Here is a 14,792-nt window from a genome sequence, read left to right on the forward strand (position 1 = left end):
ATTTTGGAATCAGATGTTAAGAATGGTTTAAACTATGGGTTCCTGCTATCCTAATAGGATTATTTTTAGGATCAGATGAAATAACATGAGATAATTAATGTGAAGAAATAAAGAAAACATATGTATGCATATTGCTACAGCTGTTGTTAATATCAATAGGAATAACCTTTTATTGATTTGCAGGTAACTTAGTATTTTTGGTGATGATTATGAATTTGGTTTGAAAGAAATCATGAAAAAGCGTGGTGGGTTAATTTAATATTTTGATGGCTGGGGCCACATAATTTGCTTGCTTGAGATTTTAACTAAATTCCCCTCCTTCTGGTTCAATCTTACAGGCAACAGATATTAAAGAGACATCTCAAAAATGCAAACAAAAGCAAGATATTATAGAAAGGAAAGATAAACAGGTAAGATTTTGTATTGACATTTTTATTATGCTAATTTACCCTAACTTTTTTGTGTTCGGGTCTGGATTATGGGACGACTTTTTGTTTGGGAGTTGTTTAAAGTTTTCTTCATTCTCTGCCTCTTAATCTGTGAGGGATACTAAGATCTGGAAGTAGAGAAGTTGCACAGAGGGTAATTAGGAAAAATTCTCAAAACTGCTTATCAATAAGCATTATGATCTTTGCAACTGGGTGGCTATAGTTTTTTAATGGTAAAATTGGATTTAGTTATCTTAGTAGCAGAAATTAAATTTTAAGAGATTCTGTTTATGTTAAGATAGGACATTACAAAGCTAATACAGATTCTTTGTGCACAGGTGTGGGGCTTGATGGCAAAATTATTTTAGGATGACTATGCAAGAAGACGGGCTTTTTAGCTAAGAGATCCCCAGCTATATGTGGGGTTTTGTTCTTTAGAACCATTCAGAAACTAAAATTTGAATTACCTCTCTTAGGGAAAGGTGTATAACCTGAAGCATTCCTGGCAGTTGAAGCATTATGTTAATCTTCCAGTTTTCAGCCTCACCCTTTTTTCTGTGCCTTCATCTTCAAAACCCAGGCAGGCACCTCTCTAATTTCTCCAGAGAATAAACCTCACATTTCCATGGCAGAAGCTAGGCTGTCCGTGTCAGGTGCTCAGGTTGTCTGTACGGATGGAGTGGAGGAGGTAGGGCAGGGCAGTCCTTTTGTACTTGCCGTCTCCTAGTTGTTGAGAGTCTCTGGGATTTGTATCTTGGTTTTTGTTTTGGAAGAGTCTTTTCCGTGTCCTTTCATGCCTTTTACCCTGTAGCTCTTAGACTAACTAGGCTGCTAAATTAGTTGTCCCTGTGCTGTCTCTCCTTTTATGACTGTTATTGAAATCTCCCAATTGCTGGTGTCTCCTCCCTTGTTCCCTCTATTCTTGTGGGAGTGAACCCTTTTTTTAGAGTTTAGAAGGGAAAAGGCATAAAGATTTCATCTTTTAAAACCCTGAACAGGAATACAGGTTGATAAGTTGTGTAATTAAACCATCCTTATGTTTCTGTCACACATCTTACTTGGTATTTTAATATATTGCTGGATTCAACTAGAAAATCTTGTATTTAGGATTTTTCGCACCATGTGAGATTGGCCTAAAATTTTCTTTTGTTTCATCCTTAACTGGTTTTTCAGTGTTATGCTGACTTCTTAAATAGTTTAATGCTCCTTGAACCAATATTGTCTTTTTTTTTCCCTAATGTATTTGTTAGGGCTTGTCGTTTTTATAAGTTATTTCATTTTTAACTTTTAATAAATAACATTTTAGGGTATAAATACTTTTCTCGTTATCACTTGGTTGTATCTCCTATGTGTTGATAAGTGCATTTCTTTTTTTTCCCTTTAAGATTTTATATTTTCAGTTTAATATTTTTATTCATTTAAGATTATATAGGAGTTCATACTGTTTTAATGTCTATGAATATGTAATTTCAAAACCTTAATGTAGAATTCTAATTCTGTTCCTTGATGGTTAATAAATGTCGACTTTATTGTAGATATTTTGAGATCTCTTTGGACTTTTATATTTGGTTTTATACATGTTCTTTATATATATTCAAAAAGAATGTGTATTTAGGTGTGGAGTTTTATATGTGTGTGTGTATATATATTTGTATGTACGTATGAATATACTTACATATGTGTTAGAACAGGTTTACCATGCTTATATTATGCAGATGTTCTACATTCTTACCTACCTGATTTATCCATTTTTAAAGTGAAATACTTTCTGTGAGTGTAGATATGTCTATTTTGCCTCAAAATTATATTAGTTTTTGCTTCCTAGATTTTAAAACTATGGTGTTTTGTTACTTCTGCATCATGTTTTGATTTATTTGATCTGGTATGAGTAGTATATACTGGGTTTTGTTTTGTAGTTTTTGTTAATTTCGTGTGTTGACACTTTTTCATACAGTAAGGGAGTTGAACCAGTTCCATTTACTGTTGTTTTCTACTTACTATGCTTTCTGTTTGATTTCTCCTGCTTCCCTTCCTACTTTCTGTTGCTGTTGATAAAGGTTTTCTTACTCCATTTTTCCCCTAAAATTATATATTCTAAGCCTATTCTACTGATTACTCTTAAAGTTTAAATAACATGTTTTTCATAGTTATCAGCATTTGTATTCTTCCATTTAATTAAGATACTTTCTCTGCCTCCGCTCCATGTCTGTACTCAGAAATTTTACTTGTCAGTTATTTAAAATGTTATTTTTTACCATCTGTGGTTATTTAGACTTAATAATGTTTTATTGGCTTTTTCGATCTTAGTACGTCTTATATCATCCTTCTGCCTCTTAGGAGGTGGTTTTTTTGTTGGTTTTTTTCTTGCTGGATATTTTCTGTGGGTGTTTTAGAGATACGCTTTGGGTGATGAACTTTCTGAGGCCTTATATGTTGGAAAATACATCTTTTGCGCTCATTCTAGAATATTAATATTGATGAATCAAATTCTAAATTCTAAATTGTTTTTTCTTAACACTTTGACAATCTTTCCTGTGTGTCCCACGAGGTCCAGTATTGTTCCTGAGAAACAGCAGATATGAGAGATATGCCCTTGAAGAAAAAAGAAGGGAAATTAAATTTGATTCTAAATGCTGTGAGAAACTCAGAGGGTGTTGGAGGTTTTTAAGCCAGAGAGAAACAGTATTTCATATATTTTTTTAATAACACCCAGGATTGCCTTATGGAGAATGAACCATGTGGGACAAAAAAGTAGAGGGTTCAGTTATGAGGCTGCTGAGGTAGGCTAGGCACATGAGAACGGTGGCTTCCCCTCACGTGGTAGCAGTTGACAAGCTAATTTAGAAAACTGAACCACAAAATTTGCTGAGGGAGTAGATAGAAGGATTGAATTGTGGAGGAATCAAGGATCATATCTAACATTTTCACTTCACAATTGGATGGATAGTTGTTCCTTGTACTGAAATGAGGATTGCGAAGAGGGGGGAAATGAAGAGTTCTGTTTGACTATAGAAAGTTTCATCCTTTTACTTTAAACCTGTTTGTGTCTTCAAATCTAAAATGTGTTTCCTAGGGCACCTGGGTGGCTTAGTCGGTTAAGCATCCAACTTCGGCTCAGGTCACGATATTACTGTTCGTGGGTTTGAGCCCCACGTTGGGCTCTGTGCTAACAGCTGGGAGCCTGGAGCCTGCTTTGGATTCTGTGTCTCCCTTTCTCTCTGCCCCTCCCCTGCTCACACTCTGTCTCTCTCTCTGTGTCTCTCTTTCTCTCTCCCTCAAAAATAAATGTTGAAAAAAAAATTAAAATGTTTTTCTGGTGGATCACGGCTTTTCCTTTGTCTAATTGAAGTAAATATTAACGTACAGTGTTATGCTGGTTTCAGGTGTACCACATACGGATTCAACAGTTCTGTATATTACTCCTTGCTTATCATAAGTGTAGTCATCACCTATCATCATATGATGTTATTCCAATATTATTGACTGTTTCCTTATGTTCTTTTCATCTCTGTGGTTTATTTTATAACTGGAGGTTTTTATCTCCTTAATCCCCTTCACTTCACCCATCACCCCACTCACTCCCTTCTGGCAACCACCAGTTTGTTTTTTGTACTTAAGAGTCTTTGTTCATTCGTGCGTTTTTTAGATTCCATATATAAGTGAAATCATATGGCATTTGTCTTTGACTTATTTCACTTAGCATAATTCCTCTAAGTCCATTTATGTTGTTGCAAATGGAGAGATCTCATTCTTTTTTATGGCTAAGTAATATTCTGGTTGTGTGTGTGTGTGTGTGTGTGTGTGTGTGTGTGTGTGTGTTCTTTATCCATTCATTTACGGATGGACACTTAGGTTGCTTCCATATTTTGTCTGTTGTAAATAATGCTACGGTAAACGTAGGGGTGCATATATATTTTCAAACTGGTGTTTTCATTTTCTTTGGGTAGTGGAATTACTGGATCTTACAGCATTTCTGTTTTTTATTTTTAAGTTTTCAGGGAACCTGTATACTGTTGTCCACAGTGACAAATGGTCGGCACCATTTTATATTCCTTCCAGCAGAACACAATGGTTACATCCTTACCAACGCTTGTTAATTGCCTTTTTGATACTAACCTTTCTGACTGGTGCTAAGTGTTCACTCATTGTGGTTTTGATTTGCATTTCCCCAATGATGAGAGATGTTGGGCACCTTTTTATTTATCTTTTGGCCATCTGTATGTCTGCTTTGGGAGAATGTCTGTTCAGGTTCTCTGCCCATGTGTTAATCAGGTTGGTTGTTTTTTGTAGTTTTTTTTGGTATTGAGTTGCATAAGATCTTTATATATTGGATATTAACTTCTTACCAGATTGGATATTAACCTTGTATTGCATGCAAACATCTTTTTGTTCACTAGATTGCCTTTTTGTTTTGTTGATAGTTTCCTTCACTGTGCAAAAGCTTTTCATTTTGGTATACTAGTAGTTGTATTTGGTATACCAGTAGGCCCAATATTTATTTTTGCTTTTGTTTTCCCTTGCCTGAGGAGACATAGCCATAAATACCTTGCTGAGGACAATGTCAAAAAAATTACTGCCTATGCTGTCTTCTAGGAGTTTTATGGTTTCAGGTCTTACATTTAGGGAATTTAATCCATTTTAGTTAATTTTTGTGTATGGTGTAAGGAAGCAGCCCAGTTTCATTCTTTTACACGTAGCTTTTGGGTTTCTCAACCGCATTTATTGAAAAGACTGTCTTGTCTTTATTGTATATTCTTTCCTCCTTTGTCGTAGATTGACTATATGGGTGTGGGTTTATTTCCAGGCTCTGTGTTCTGTTCCACTGATCAGTGTGCCTGTTTTTTTGGACTGGTACCATACTGTTTTGATCACTATAGCTTTGTAGTATATCCTAAAATTTGGGATTGAGATACTTCCAGCTTTGCTTTCTTTCAAATTTTCTTTGGCTATTCAAGATCTTTTCTGTTTCCATCCAAAGTTTAGGATTATTCTAATTCTGTGAAAAAATGCTCTTGGTATTTTCATAGGGATTGCGTTGAATCTGTAGATTGTTTTGGACAACAGAACAATTTAATGATACTAATTCTTCCATTCCATGAGCATGGTCTGTCTTTCATTTGTGTCACCTTTGGTTTCTTTTATCAGTGTGTTGTAGTTTTCAGAGTGTATGTCTTTCACCTCCTTGGTTAAATTTATTCCTCGGTATTTTATATTTTGGGGGTGCAGTTATAAATAGGATCATTTTCTTAATTTCTCTTTTTGCCCTTATATTAATAGTGTATGGAAATGCAACAGATTTCTTTATATTAATTTTGTATTCTGCGTCTTTACTGAATTCACTTATCAGTTCTAACAGTTTTTTGGTGGAGGCGTTAGAGTTTTCTGTATGTTAGTGTCACGCCATCTGCAGATAGTGACAATTTTTACTTCTTTTACCAGTTTGGATGTCTTTTATTTTTCTTGTTTGGTTGTTGCAGCTACAACTTCCAGTATTATGTTGAATAAAAGTGGTGATAGTGGATGTTCTTTTCTTGTTCTTGATCTTAAAGGAAAAGCTTTCAGTTCTTCATCGAGTGTGATGTTAGATATGGGTTTTTCATAGTCTTTATTATGTTATGTTTCTCTCTAAACATTTTGTCACATTTGTATTTTGTCACATGTGTTTTTCTGCATATATTGAGATGGTGATAGGATTTTTATACCAGAGTATCACATTGATTGATTTGCGAATATTGAACCACCTTGCATCCATGGAATAACTTCTACTTGGTCATGGTGAATGATCCTTTTAATGTGCTGTCGAATTTGGATTGCTAATACTGTACTTTGTTGAGGATTTTGCATCTGTATTCATCAGATACTGGCCTGTAGTTTTTTGGTTGGTTGGTTGGTTGGTTGGTTGGTTGGTAGTATCTTTGGTTTTGGTATTAGCGAAATGCTGGCCTCATAGAATGAATTTGGAAGTTTTATTTCCTGTTCCAATTTTTGGAATAGTTTGAGAATAGGTATTAACTCTTTAAATGTGTAGTAGATTTCACCTGTGAAGCCATCTGGTCCTGGCCTTGTTTGCTGAGAGATTTTTGAGTAGTGATTCAATTTCATTACTAGTATTTGGTCTGTTTGAATTTTCTGTTTCTTCCTGATTTGGGGAAGTTATAGGTTTCTAGGGATTTATCCATTCCTCCTAGGTTGTCCTATTTGTTGGCCTATAATTTTTCATAATATTTTCTTATTTATATTTCTGTGGTGTCCATTATTTCTCTTCCTTCACTTGAGATTTTATTTGAGTCCTCCCTTTTTTTTTTTCTTGATGCGTCCAGCTAAAGGTTTATTGATTTTGTTTAATCTTTTCAAAGAACCAGGTCTTGGTTTCTTTTATCTTTTTTTATCTTTCTATATTTCATTTGTTTCTACTTTCATCTTTATTATTTTCTTCCTTTTACTAGCTTTGGGTTTGCTTTGTTCTTTTTCTAGCTTCTTGCAGTGTAAGGTTAGGTTGTTTGAGATTTCCTTGTGGAGATAGGCCCTGTATCACTATGAAATTCCCTCTTAGAACTGCTTTTACTGCGTCCCAAAGATTTTGGCCCATTGTGTTTTCATTTTCTTTTGCCTCTGTGTATTTTTTTATTTCCTCATTAATTTCTTGGTTGACCCGTTCATTGTTAAGTAACATTTTGCTTAGCTTCCATGTGCTTATGTTCTTTCCAGATTTTTCTTGTAATTGATTTCTAACTTTATACCATTGTAATCAGAAAAGGTGCTTGATATGATATGATTTCAGTCTTCTTAATTATTGAGACTTTGTGGCCCAATGTGATCTATTCTGGAGAATGTTCTGTGTGCACTTGAAAAGAATGTGTATTCTGTTTTTGGATGGAATGTATTGTATATATCTGTTAGATCCATCTAATCTAAGTGTTGATCAAAGCTACTGTTTCTTTGTTGATTTTTTTTTTTTTTTTTTTTTTTGGTCTGGATGATCAAAGTGTTAAAGTCCTCTACTATTGATTTCTCACTTTGTTAATATTTACTTTATGTATTTAGTTGCTCCTTTGTTGGTTACATAGTTATTTACAGTTGTTATATCTTCTTGCTGGACTGATCTCTTTATCAGTGTGTAGTGCTGTAGTTCTTTGTCTCTTGCTTTAGTATTTGTTTTAATGTCTGTTTTGTCTGATATACACACTGCGACCCTTGCTTTTTGTTGTTCTGCTTTATTTGCATGGAATATCTTTTTCCATCCCTTCACTTTGGTCTGTAGGTGTCTTGATGTCTGAGGTGAGTCTCTTAAAGGCAGCGTATACATGGGTATTTTTTTTTTTTTAATCCATTTAGTCATCCTATGTCTTTTGACTGGAGTGCTTAATCCATTTACATTTGAAGTAATTATTGACAGGTATGTACTTGTTGTTTTGTTTATATTGTTTTCTGGTTCTTTTTGTAGTTCTGTTCGTTTCTTCTCTTGCTCGTATATTATGGTTGAAATTTTTCTTTAGTGTTATGCTTGTATTCCTTTCTGTGTTTTTTTGTGTATCTATTTTAGGTTTTTGATTTGTGGATACCACTGAGTTCGTATATAGCATCATATGTGTGTAGCAGTCTATTTTAAGTTAGTGGTTCCTTAAATTCAGACACATTCTAAAATCACTACATTTTTGCTCCCCCTTTCACATTTTATGTATATGATACTGTACTTTACATCTTTTTATTTGGGTATCCCTTGACTAATTTTTGTAGGTATAATTGATTTTACTACTTTTGTATTTTAACTTCCATACTGATTTTATAAGTGATTAATCTACCTTTTAGTAGATGTTTGCTTTTACCTATGAGACTTTTTTCGTTTCATCATTTTCTTCTAGTTGTGGCCTTTTCTTACAACTTAAAGATCTCCTGTTAAGTTTAGTGAGAACTCTATTAACTTTTGTTTGTGTGAAAAACCCTTTCATCTCTCCTCCTATTCTAAATGATAACTTTGCTGGGTAGAGTATTCTTGGTTGTGAGTTTTTTCTTATCGGCACTTTGAATATATCACTGACCCTCCCTTTTGGCAGGCAGAGTCTCTGCTGAAAAATCACCTGATAGCCTTAGGAGGTTTCTCTTGTGTTTAACTTTTCTCTTGCTCCTCTAAAAATTTTCTCTTTATCATTACTTTTTGGCATTTTAATTATTATGTATCTTGGTGTGGTCCTCCTGGGATTTATCTTGTTAGGGGCTGTCAGTGGTTCCTAGACTTGGATGTTTTTCCTTCCCCAGATTAGGACATTTTTTAGCTAGTATTTTTTAAAATAAGTTTTCTGCCCCCTTTTTTCTCTTCTCTTCTCTTCTCTTCTCTTCTCTTCTCTTCTCTTCTCTTCTCTTCTCTCTCTCTTTTTAATGTTTACTTATTTTTGAGAGAGAGACAGAGACTGAGCATAAGTGAGGGAGGGGCAGAGAGAGAGGGAGACACAGAATCTGAAGCAGGCTTCAGGCTCTGAGCTGTCAGCACAGAGCCCACATGGGTCTCAAACCCACAGAACACAAGATGATGACCTGAGCCAAAGTCAGACACCCAACTGACTGAGCCACCCAGCCGCCCCACTCTCTCTTCTCTTTCTGGGATCCCTATAATGTGAATGTTATTATGCTTAATGATGTTGCTGAATTCCCTTAACCTAGCCTCATTTATGTATTATTTTTTCTTTTTGATATTCAGCTTGATTGCTTTCCATTACCCCACCAGATCATTGATACATCCTCTAATCTGTTGAATCCTTTAGTATATTTTTTCAGTTATTACATTCTTCTATTCTGTCATATTTTCTTTGTTGAAGTTCTCATTGAGATCATCTGTTTTCTGAAGTCCCAATTTTTGTTACCTTTGTTTTGAGGGTTTTTTTTTTTTTTTAAGTTATTTATTTTGAGAGAGAGAAAGACATGAGCAGGGGAGGGGCAGAGAGAGAGGGAGAGAGAGAATCCTAAGTAGACTCCATGCTGTCGGTGCAGAGCCTAGTGCCGGGCTCGATCTCATGAACCATGAGACCTGAGCCAAAAAAACCTAGAGTCTGACATTTAACCAGCTGAGTCACCCAGGTGCCCCTAAATTCTTTATTAGGCATGTTGTTTATCTCCTCTGCATTTAGCTTTGTGAATTTTGTCTTGTTCTTTCATTTGGGACATATCACTATCTCATTTTGTCTTTTGTTTCTATGCATTAAGTAGGTCAGCTACATCTCCTAGTCTTGAAAGTCATGGCCTTGGGTAGAAGGTGGTCCCGTGGTACCCTATAGCGTAGTCACCCACTGGTCTCCAGAATTTGGTGTTCCAGAAGTGCCCTCTGTGTGGGCTGTGTATGCCCTGCTCTTGTGACTGAGCCTCTCTCACCTCTGGCCTTGCTGGCTGCAGTGACCCCAGATATTTGGTGTGGGTGCACTAGGCGGGGTTTGGTCCCTGCGCTGAGGCCTGAGGTTGCCTCAGGCTTGCTGGTGGGCAGGACTTGCCGGCAGCCTAGGTGTCTGCAGTTAGCCTCGATGCCATACTTGCAGGAGCGTCAAAGGCCATAACTGGCTCCCTGCACAGCCAGCTAAGAGTCTGGGCTGCTGGAACTGCGGATGTGCGGGTGTGTGGGGTTATGTCCCCCCAGGGCGGGAGTCACTTTGGAGTGGCACCACTAACTGCTGGGGCTGTCTGCAGCATATGGTGGGTTAGGGGCAGTTGTTTGGGTGGGCTGGCCCCCGGGAGACTGCTTGGGCGGAGCATGTGATGCTAGCAAGGTAGATGGAGTGTTAATGCCGGCAGACAAGCTACCTAAACGGAGGGAATGGAAGGGCAGCGTCATCTGCGGCATCGCCAGCACTTTTGTTCCTGGAGAGATCTCCTGAAGATCCCTGCCCCTTTGGTACACATTCTAAGATTGGTCAGTAAATTCCCTTGTCTTACATCCCAGGTACTTCTCAAACTGCTGCTTCTGTACTGTCTTGAGCAGAGTTTTTTTGTTATGTTGGCTCTTTAAGGGCACAGGCTGAATTTCCTCTTGCCCTCTGGCTCTTTCAGAGTTAAATTCTGCTGGTTTTTTTTTTTTTTTTAAACACACACGCAAATTGGAGAGGGGCAGAAAGAGAGGGAGACAGAATCAGACGCAGGCTCCAGGCTCTGAGCTGTCAGCGCAGAGTCCAACATGGGGCTCAAACCCACGAACTGTTTGATCATGAGCCAAAGTCGGACGCTTAACCGACTGAGCCACCCAGGTGCCCCAAATTCTGCTGATTTTTAAAGCCACATGTTACGGTCTTCCCAGTGCCGGGATTGGCTGGTGTGGAGTCTGATCCTCTCACTTCTCTGTGCTTGTAGGGTCTTTGCCATTTGTGGTTACTCCCTCCAGGGCTTTACTTCCCAGAAGTGTCTCTGCCCTTCCTCTCTCTTTTTTTTTTCCTTTAATGTTTGTTGATTTTTGAGAGAGAGAGTACTTGCAAATGCACACGAGTGGGGGAGGGGCAGAGAGCCAGGGAGACAGAGGATCTGAAGCGGGCTCCATGCTGACAGCAGAGAGCCCAACGAGGGAGCTCGAACTCCATGAACTGTGAGATCATGACCTGAGCCAAAGTTGGACACTTAGCCAACTAAGCCACCCACGTGTCCCCTTCCCATCATTTTCTCTGTGGCCTCCTCTTTTCAGTTGACTGTGGAAGATGTGTTTTGCTAGTCTTTCAGATTGCTTTCAGGGTTAGTTTCATAGATGTTACTGTTACCTTGATGTGTCTTTGGGACAAAATGAGCTCAAGATCCTCCTACCTAGCCATCTTCTGTATCCATTTTGCCTCTTCCTGCCTTTAATTGGGAGTATTTAATCCATTTGATGTAATTACTGGCAAGGCAGCATTTTTGCTAATTTGTTTCCAGTGTATCTTAGGACTTTTTTGTTCCTCTAGTTCTCCATTACTATTTTATGTTAATAAGCATTTTCTGTTGTACCATTTAAATTCCCTTCTTTACCATGTATTTTTTGAGCTATTTTCTTTGTGGCTGCCTTTAGGATAACAGTATCTTAGTTTGTAGTAATCTAATTTATATTAATACCAACTTAATTTCAGTAGTATGCAAAACTTTGCCCCTATATATAGCTCCATTCCATTCTCCCTCTTTTGTGCTGTTACTGTCCTACAAATTGTACTTTAATTAGTATAAGCCTGTTAGCACAGTTTATAATTCTTTCTTCATGCAGTTTTGTTTTTGTAATGATGTTTGATTCTCTGACACCAGCCGTGTCCTACATTCAATTCAGTTTGGATACTAACTACCTGGAATTAGAGCAGACTATAAGCTAAGGGCTTGGTCCCATAGGACAGCCTTTGCTTCATATATTAGTCTCAAGGACCCAGGACCCAGGGCAAGATAAAAGATAAATCAGTCCTGGTACTGATAAAAAAAGATACAGTTGGTCTTACTCCCTAGTTCCTGGTTTGGAGTTCTTAACATCCTTGAAATTGCCTGAGTGACAGGAGTATCTTTTGTTATTGATACCTGCACTTCTGCTGGACTTGACTACAAGTGCAGGGATTCCCACGGTCCCCCTTTAGGTTCTACATTCATTACAGTGACTCACAGAGCCCAGGAAAATGTTACACCTAACAATTCCCATTTTTTTGTTTTTTGGGGTTTTTTAAAAATTTTTAATTTTTAAAAAATTTCTTAATTAAAAAATTTTTTAAATGTTTATTTACTTATGAGAGAGGAAGAGAGACCAAGCGAGTGAGCCAGGGAGGGGCCGAGAGGGAGACAGAATCCGAAGCAGGTTCCAGGCTCCGAGCTGTCAGTACAGAGCCTGACATGGGCTCAAACTCTTGAACCGTGAGATCGTGACCTGAGCTGAAGTCGGACACTTAACCGTTTGAGCCACCCTGGTGCCCCAAGAATTTTAAATTTTTAATTAATCTCTACACCCAGTGTGGGACTTGAACTCAAAACCCTGAGATCAGGAGTCTCATGCTCTATCAGTTGAACCAACCAAGGTGCCCTAACAACTGCTGGTTGATTATAAAGGATACAACTCAGTAACAGCCAGATGGAAGAGATGCGTAGGACAAGATATGGGGGTGGGGTGTTCAGAGCTTTCGTTCACCTCTACTAGGTGCTTTGTCTTCCCGGCATATTGACCTCTTCACCAACCCGGAAGCTTCAGAACTTTGTCGTTTTTATTGACATTTTATTATGAGTTTTTATTGACATTTTATTATGTAGGCATAATTGAATAAATTATTGGCCATTGGTAAATGAACTCTATCTCCAGTTCTTTTCTCCTCTAGGAGGTCAGGGCATGGAGCTGAAAGTTCCAGCCCTCTGATCTTGTGGTTGATTCTTCGGACAACCAGTCCCCATTCTGAAGCGATCTCGGGGCCCTTCCAAGAATCATCTTATTGGCATAAAATCAGGCATGTTCAAACGTGCTCAGTATCAATAACAAAAGATACTCCTGTCACTCAGGCAATTTCAAGGATGTTAAGAAGTCCAAACCAGGAACTAGGGAGTAAGACCAACTGTATCTTTTTTATCAGTACCAGGACTGATTTATCTTTTAAATCAGAAAAGAGAAAAAAAGTTACAAACAACAGATACATTTTAACTATTTTTTATATTAATTATGTAGTTACCTTTACTGGTGCTCTTTGTTTCTTTGTATAGATTCAAGTTACTGTCTAGTGTCTTTTCATCTTGGCATGAAAGACTGACTTTAGGATTTCTTTTTTTTTTTTTTTTTAAGTTATTTTTTTTTTAAATTTTTTTTTTCAACGTTTATTTATTTTTGGGACAGAGAGAGACAGAGCATGAACGGGGGAGGGTCAGAGAGAGAGGGAGACACAGAATCGGAAACAGGCTCCAGGCTCTGAGCCATCAGCCCAGAGCCCGACGCGGGGCTCGAACTCACGGACCACGAGATCGTGACCTGGCTGAAGTCGGACGCTTAACCGACTGTGCCACCCAGGCGCCCCCTGACTTTAGGATTTCTTGTAGGGCAGGTGTGCTAGTGATGAATTATCCCGGTTCACATTTATCTAGCAATGTCTTAAATTATCCTTTGTTTCTGAAGGATAGTTTTACTGGATACAGAATTCTTGTTTTTTTTTCCCCCCAGCACTTTGAATATGACATCCTGCTGCCCTCTAGCCTCCTTGGTTTCTGATGAGGAAGGAGTCAGCTGTTAATCTTCTTGGGGATCCCTTGTACTTGATGAGTTACTTTTATCTTGCTTTCAACGTTTTGTCTTTTAGCAGTTAACAATGATGTTTTTCACTTTATCCTACTGGGAAGTTATTTAGCTTTTTGGATATGCAGATTAATGTTTTAGATCAAAGTTGGGAAGTTTGGGGTTTTTAATTTCCTCAGGTAGTCATTCTGCCTGTTTTTGTTCTCTCCTTCTGAGATTCCTGTTCTGCGTATTTCGATCTACATGATGGTACACTTTGATACACATTTTATTCATTTGTTTTCATCAAACTGGATAATCTCAAGTGACTGATGTTCAGTTTCCCTTTGTTTTGCTTATTCAGATCTGCTTTTAGCTCTACTAGTGATTTTTTTATTTCAGTTATTGTACTTTTCAACTCCACAGTTTCTAGTTGGCTCTTTTTTATACTTGATTCCTCTATTAATCCTGTATTCATTGAGACATTATTTCCTTGTCTTTAGTAATCTAGACATGGTTTTCTTTAGTTCATTGAAAACATTTTTAAAATAGTTGTTGTAAAGTCTTTACTTTGTAAGTCTATTTCTGGACTTCCTCGGGGATATTTTCTATTGACTGCTAATTTTCTGGTGTATGACCTATATTTTGTTTTTGTTGAAACTGGCAGTTTAAATAGCATGATGTGGCAACTGAAATCATTTGTCCTTCCCTCCCCAGGCTTTTGTTGCTGTTTGTTGATGATGTTTTTGTTGCTGTTGGTTTAGTTACTTTCCTAACTGATGCTTTGAAATTTGTAGTTTTTGTTGTGTGTGACAACGGAAGTCTGTGCTGAGTTAGCATACTGGGCAGATATTTCCTTAAATGATTGCAACCACTCTGTCTCCCAGTCTTTGTTGAGTGTCTCTTCATGCATGTTGGGTCACACCTTCAACACATAGCAGGGCAGTGTTTTTACTTTCCACCAAGATTCAGTAAATGCTCCCTGGGTTGTTGCAAACTTTGGTTAATATCCAGTGCTAGTTTACAGCTCTGTTTTGGGTTTCACTTCCTACTTGCACATAGCCTCAAGGTGAAACATTCTTTGCACAGAGCCTCTGTGAGAGCTTAGGATCTCCTCCAGTCTTTCTGGAGAATGTGTACCATCCTAGGCATGCGCACTGTCCTACTCCTATAGCCATATAGCCTTCTAGATTCTCAGGAGCTTC

General features: G+C 37.7%; 1 protein-coding gene across 3 annotated transcripts in view; it reads left to right on the forward strand.

The window, feature by feature from the left end:
• The window catches only part of SMC5 (structural maintenance of chromosomes 5), a 94,182-nt gene that overhangs the window by 30,244 nt on the left and 49,146 nt on the right, over positions 1-14,792 (forward strand). For all 3 annotated transcript variants that reach the window (XM_003995387.6, XM_045043636.1, XM_045043638.1), the window contains exon 8: positions 339-410. In XM_003995387.6, coding sequence (XP_003995436.3) covers positions 339-410 — 72 coding nt within the window. The remainder of the gene's footprint in view (positions 1-338; positions 411-14,792) is intronic.

Source organism: Felis catus, chromosome D4 (genome assembly GCF_018350175.1).
Source record: "Felis catus isolate Fca126 chromosome D4, F.catus_Fca126_mat1.0, whole genome shotgun sequence".
NCBI classification, from domain to species: Eukaryota; Metazoa; Chordata; class Mammalia; order Carnivora; family Felidae; genus Felis; species Felis catus.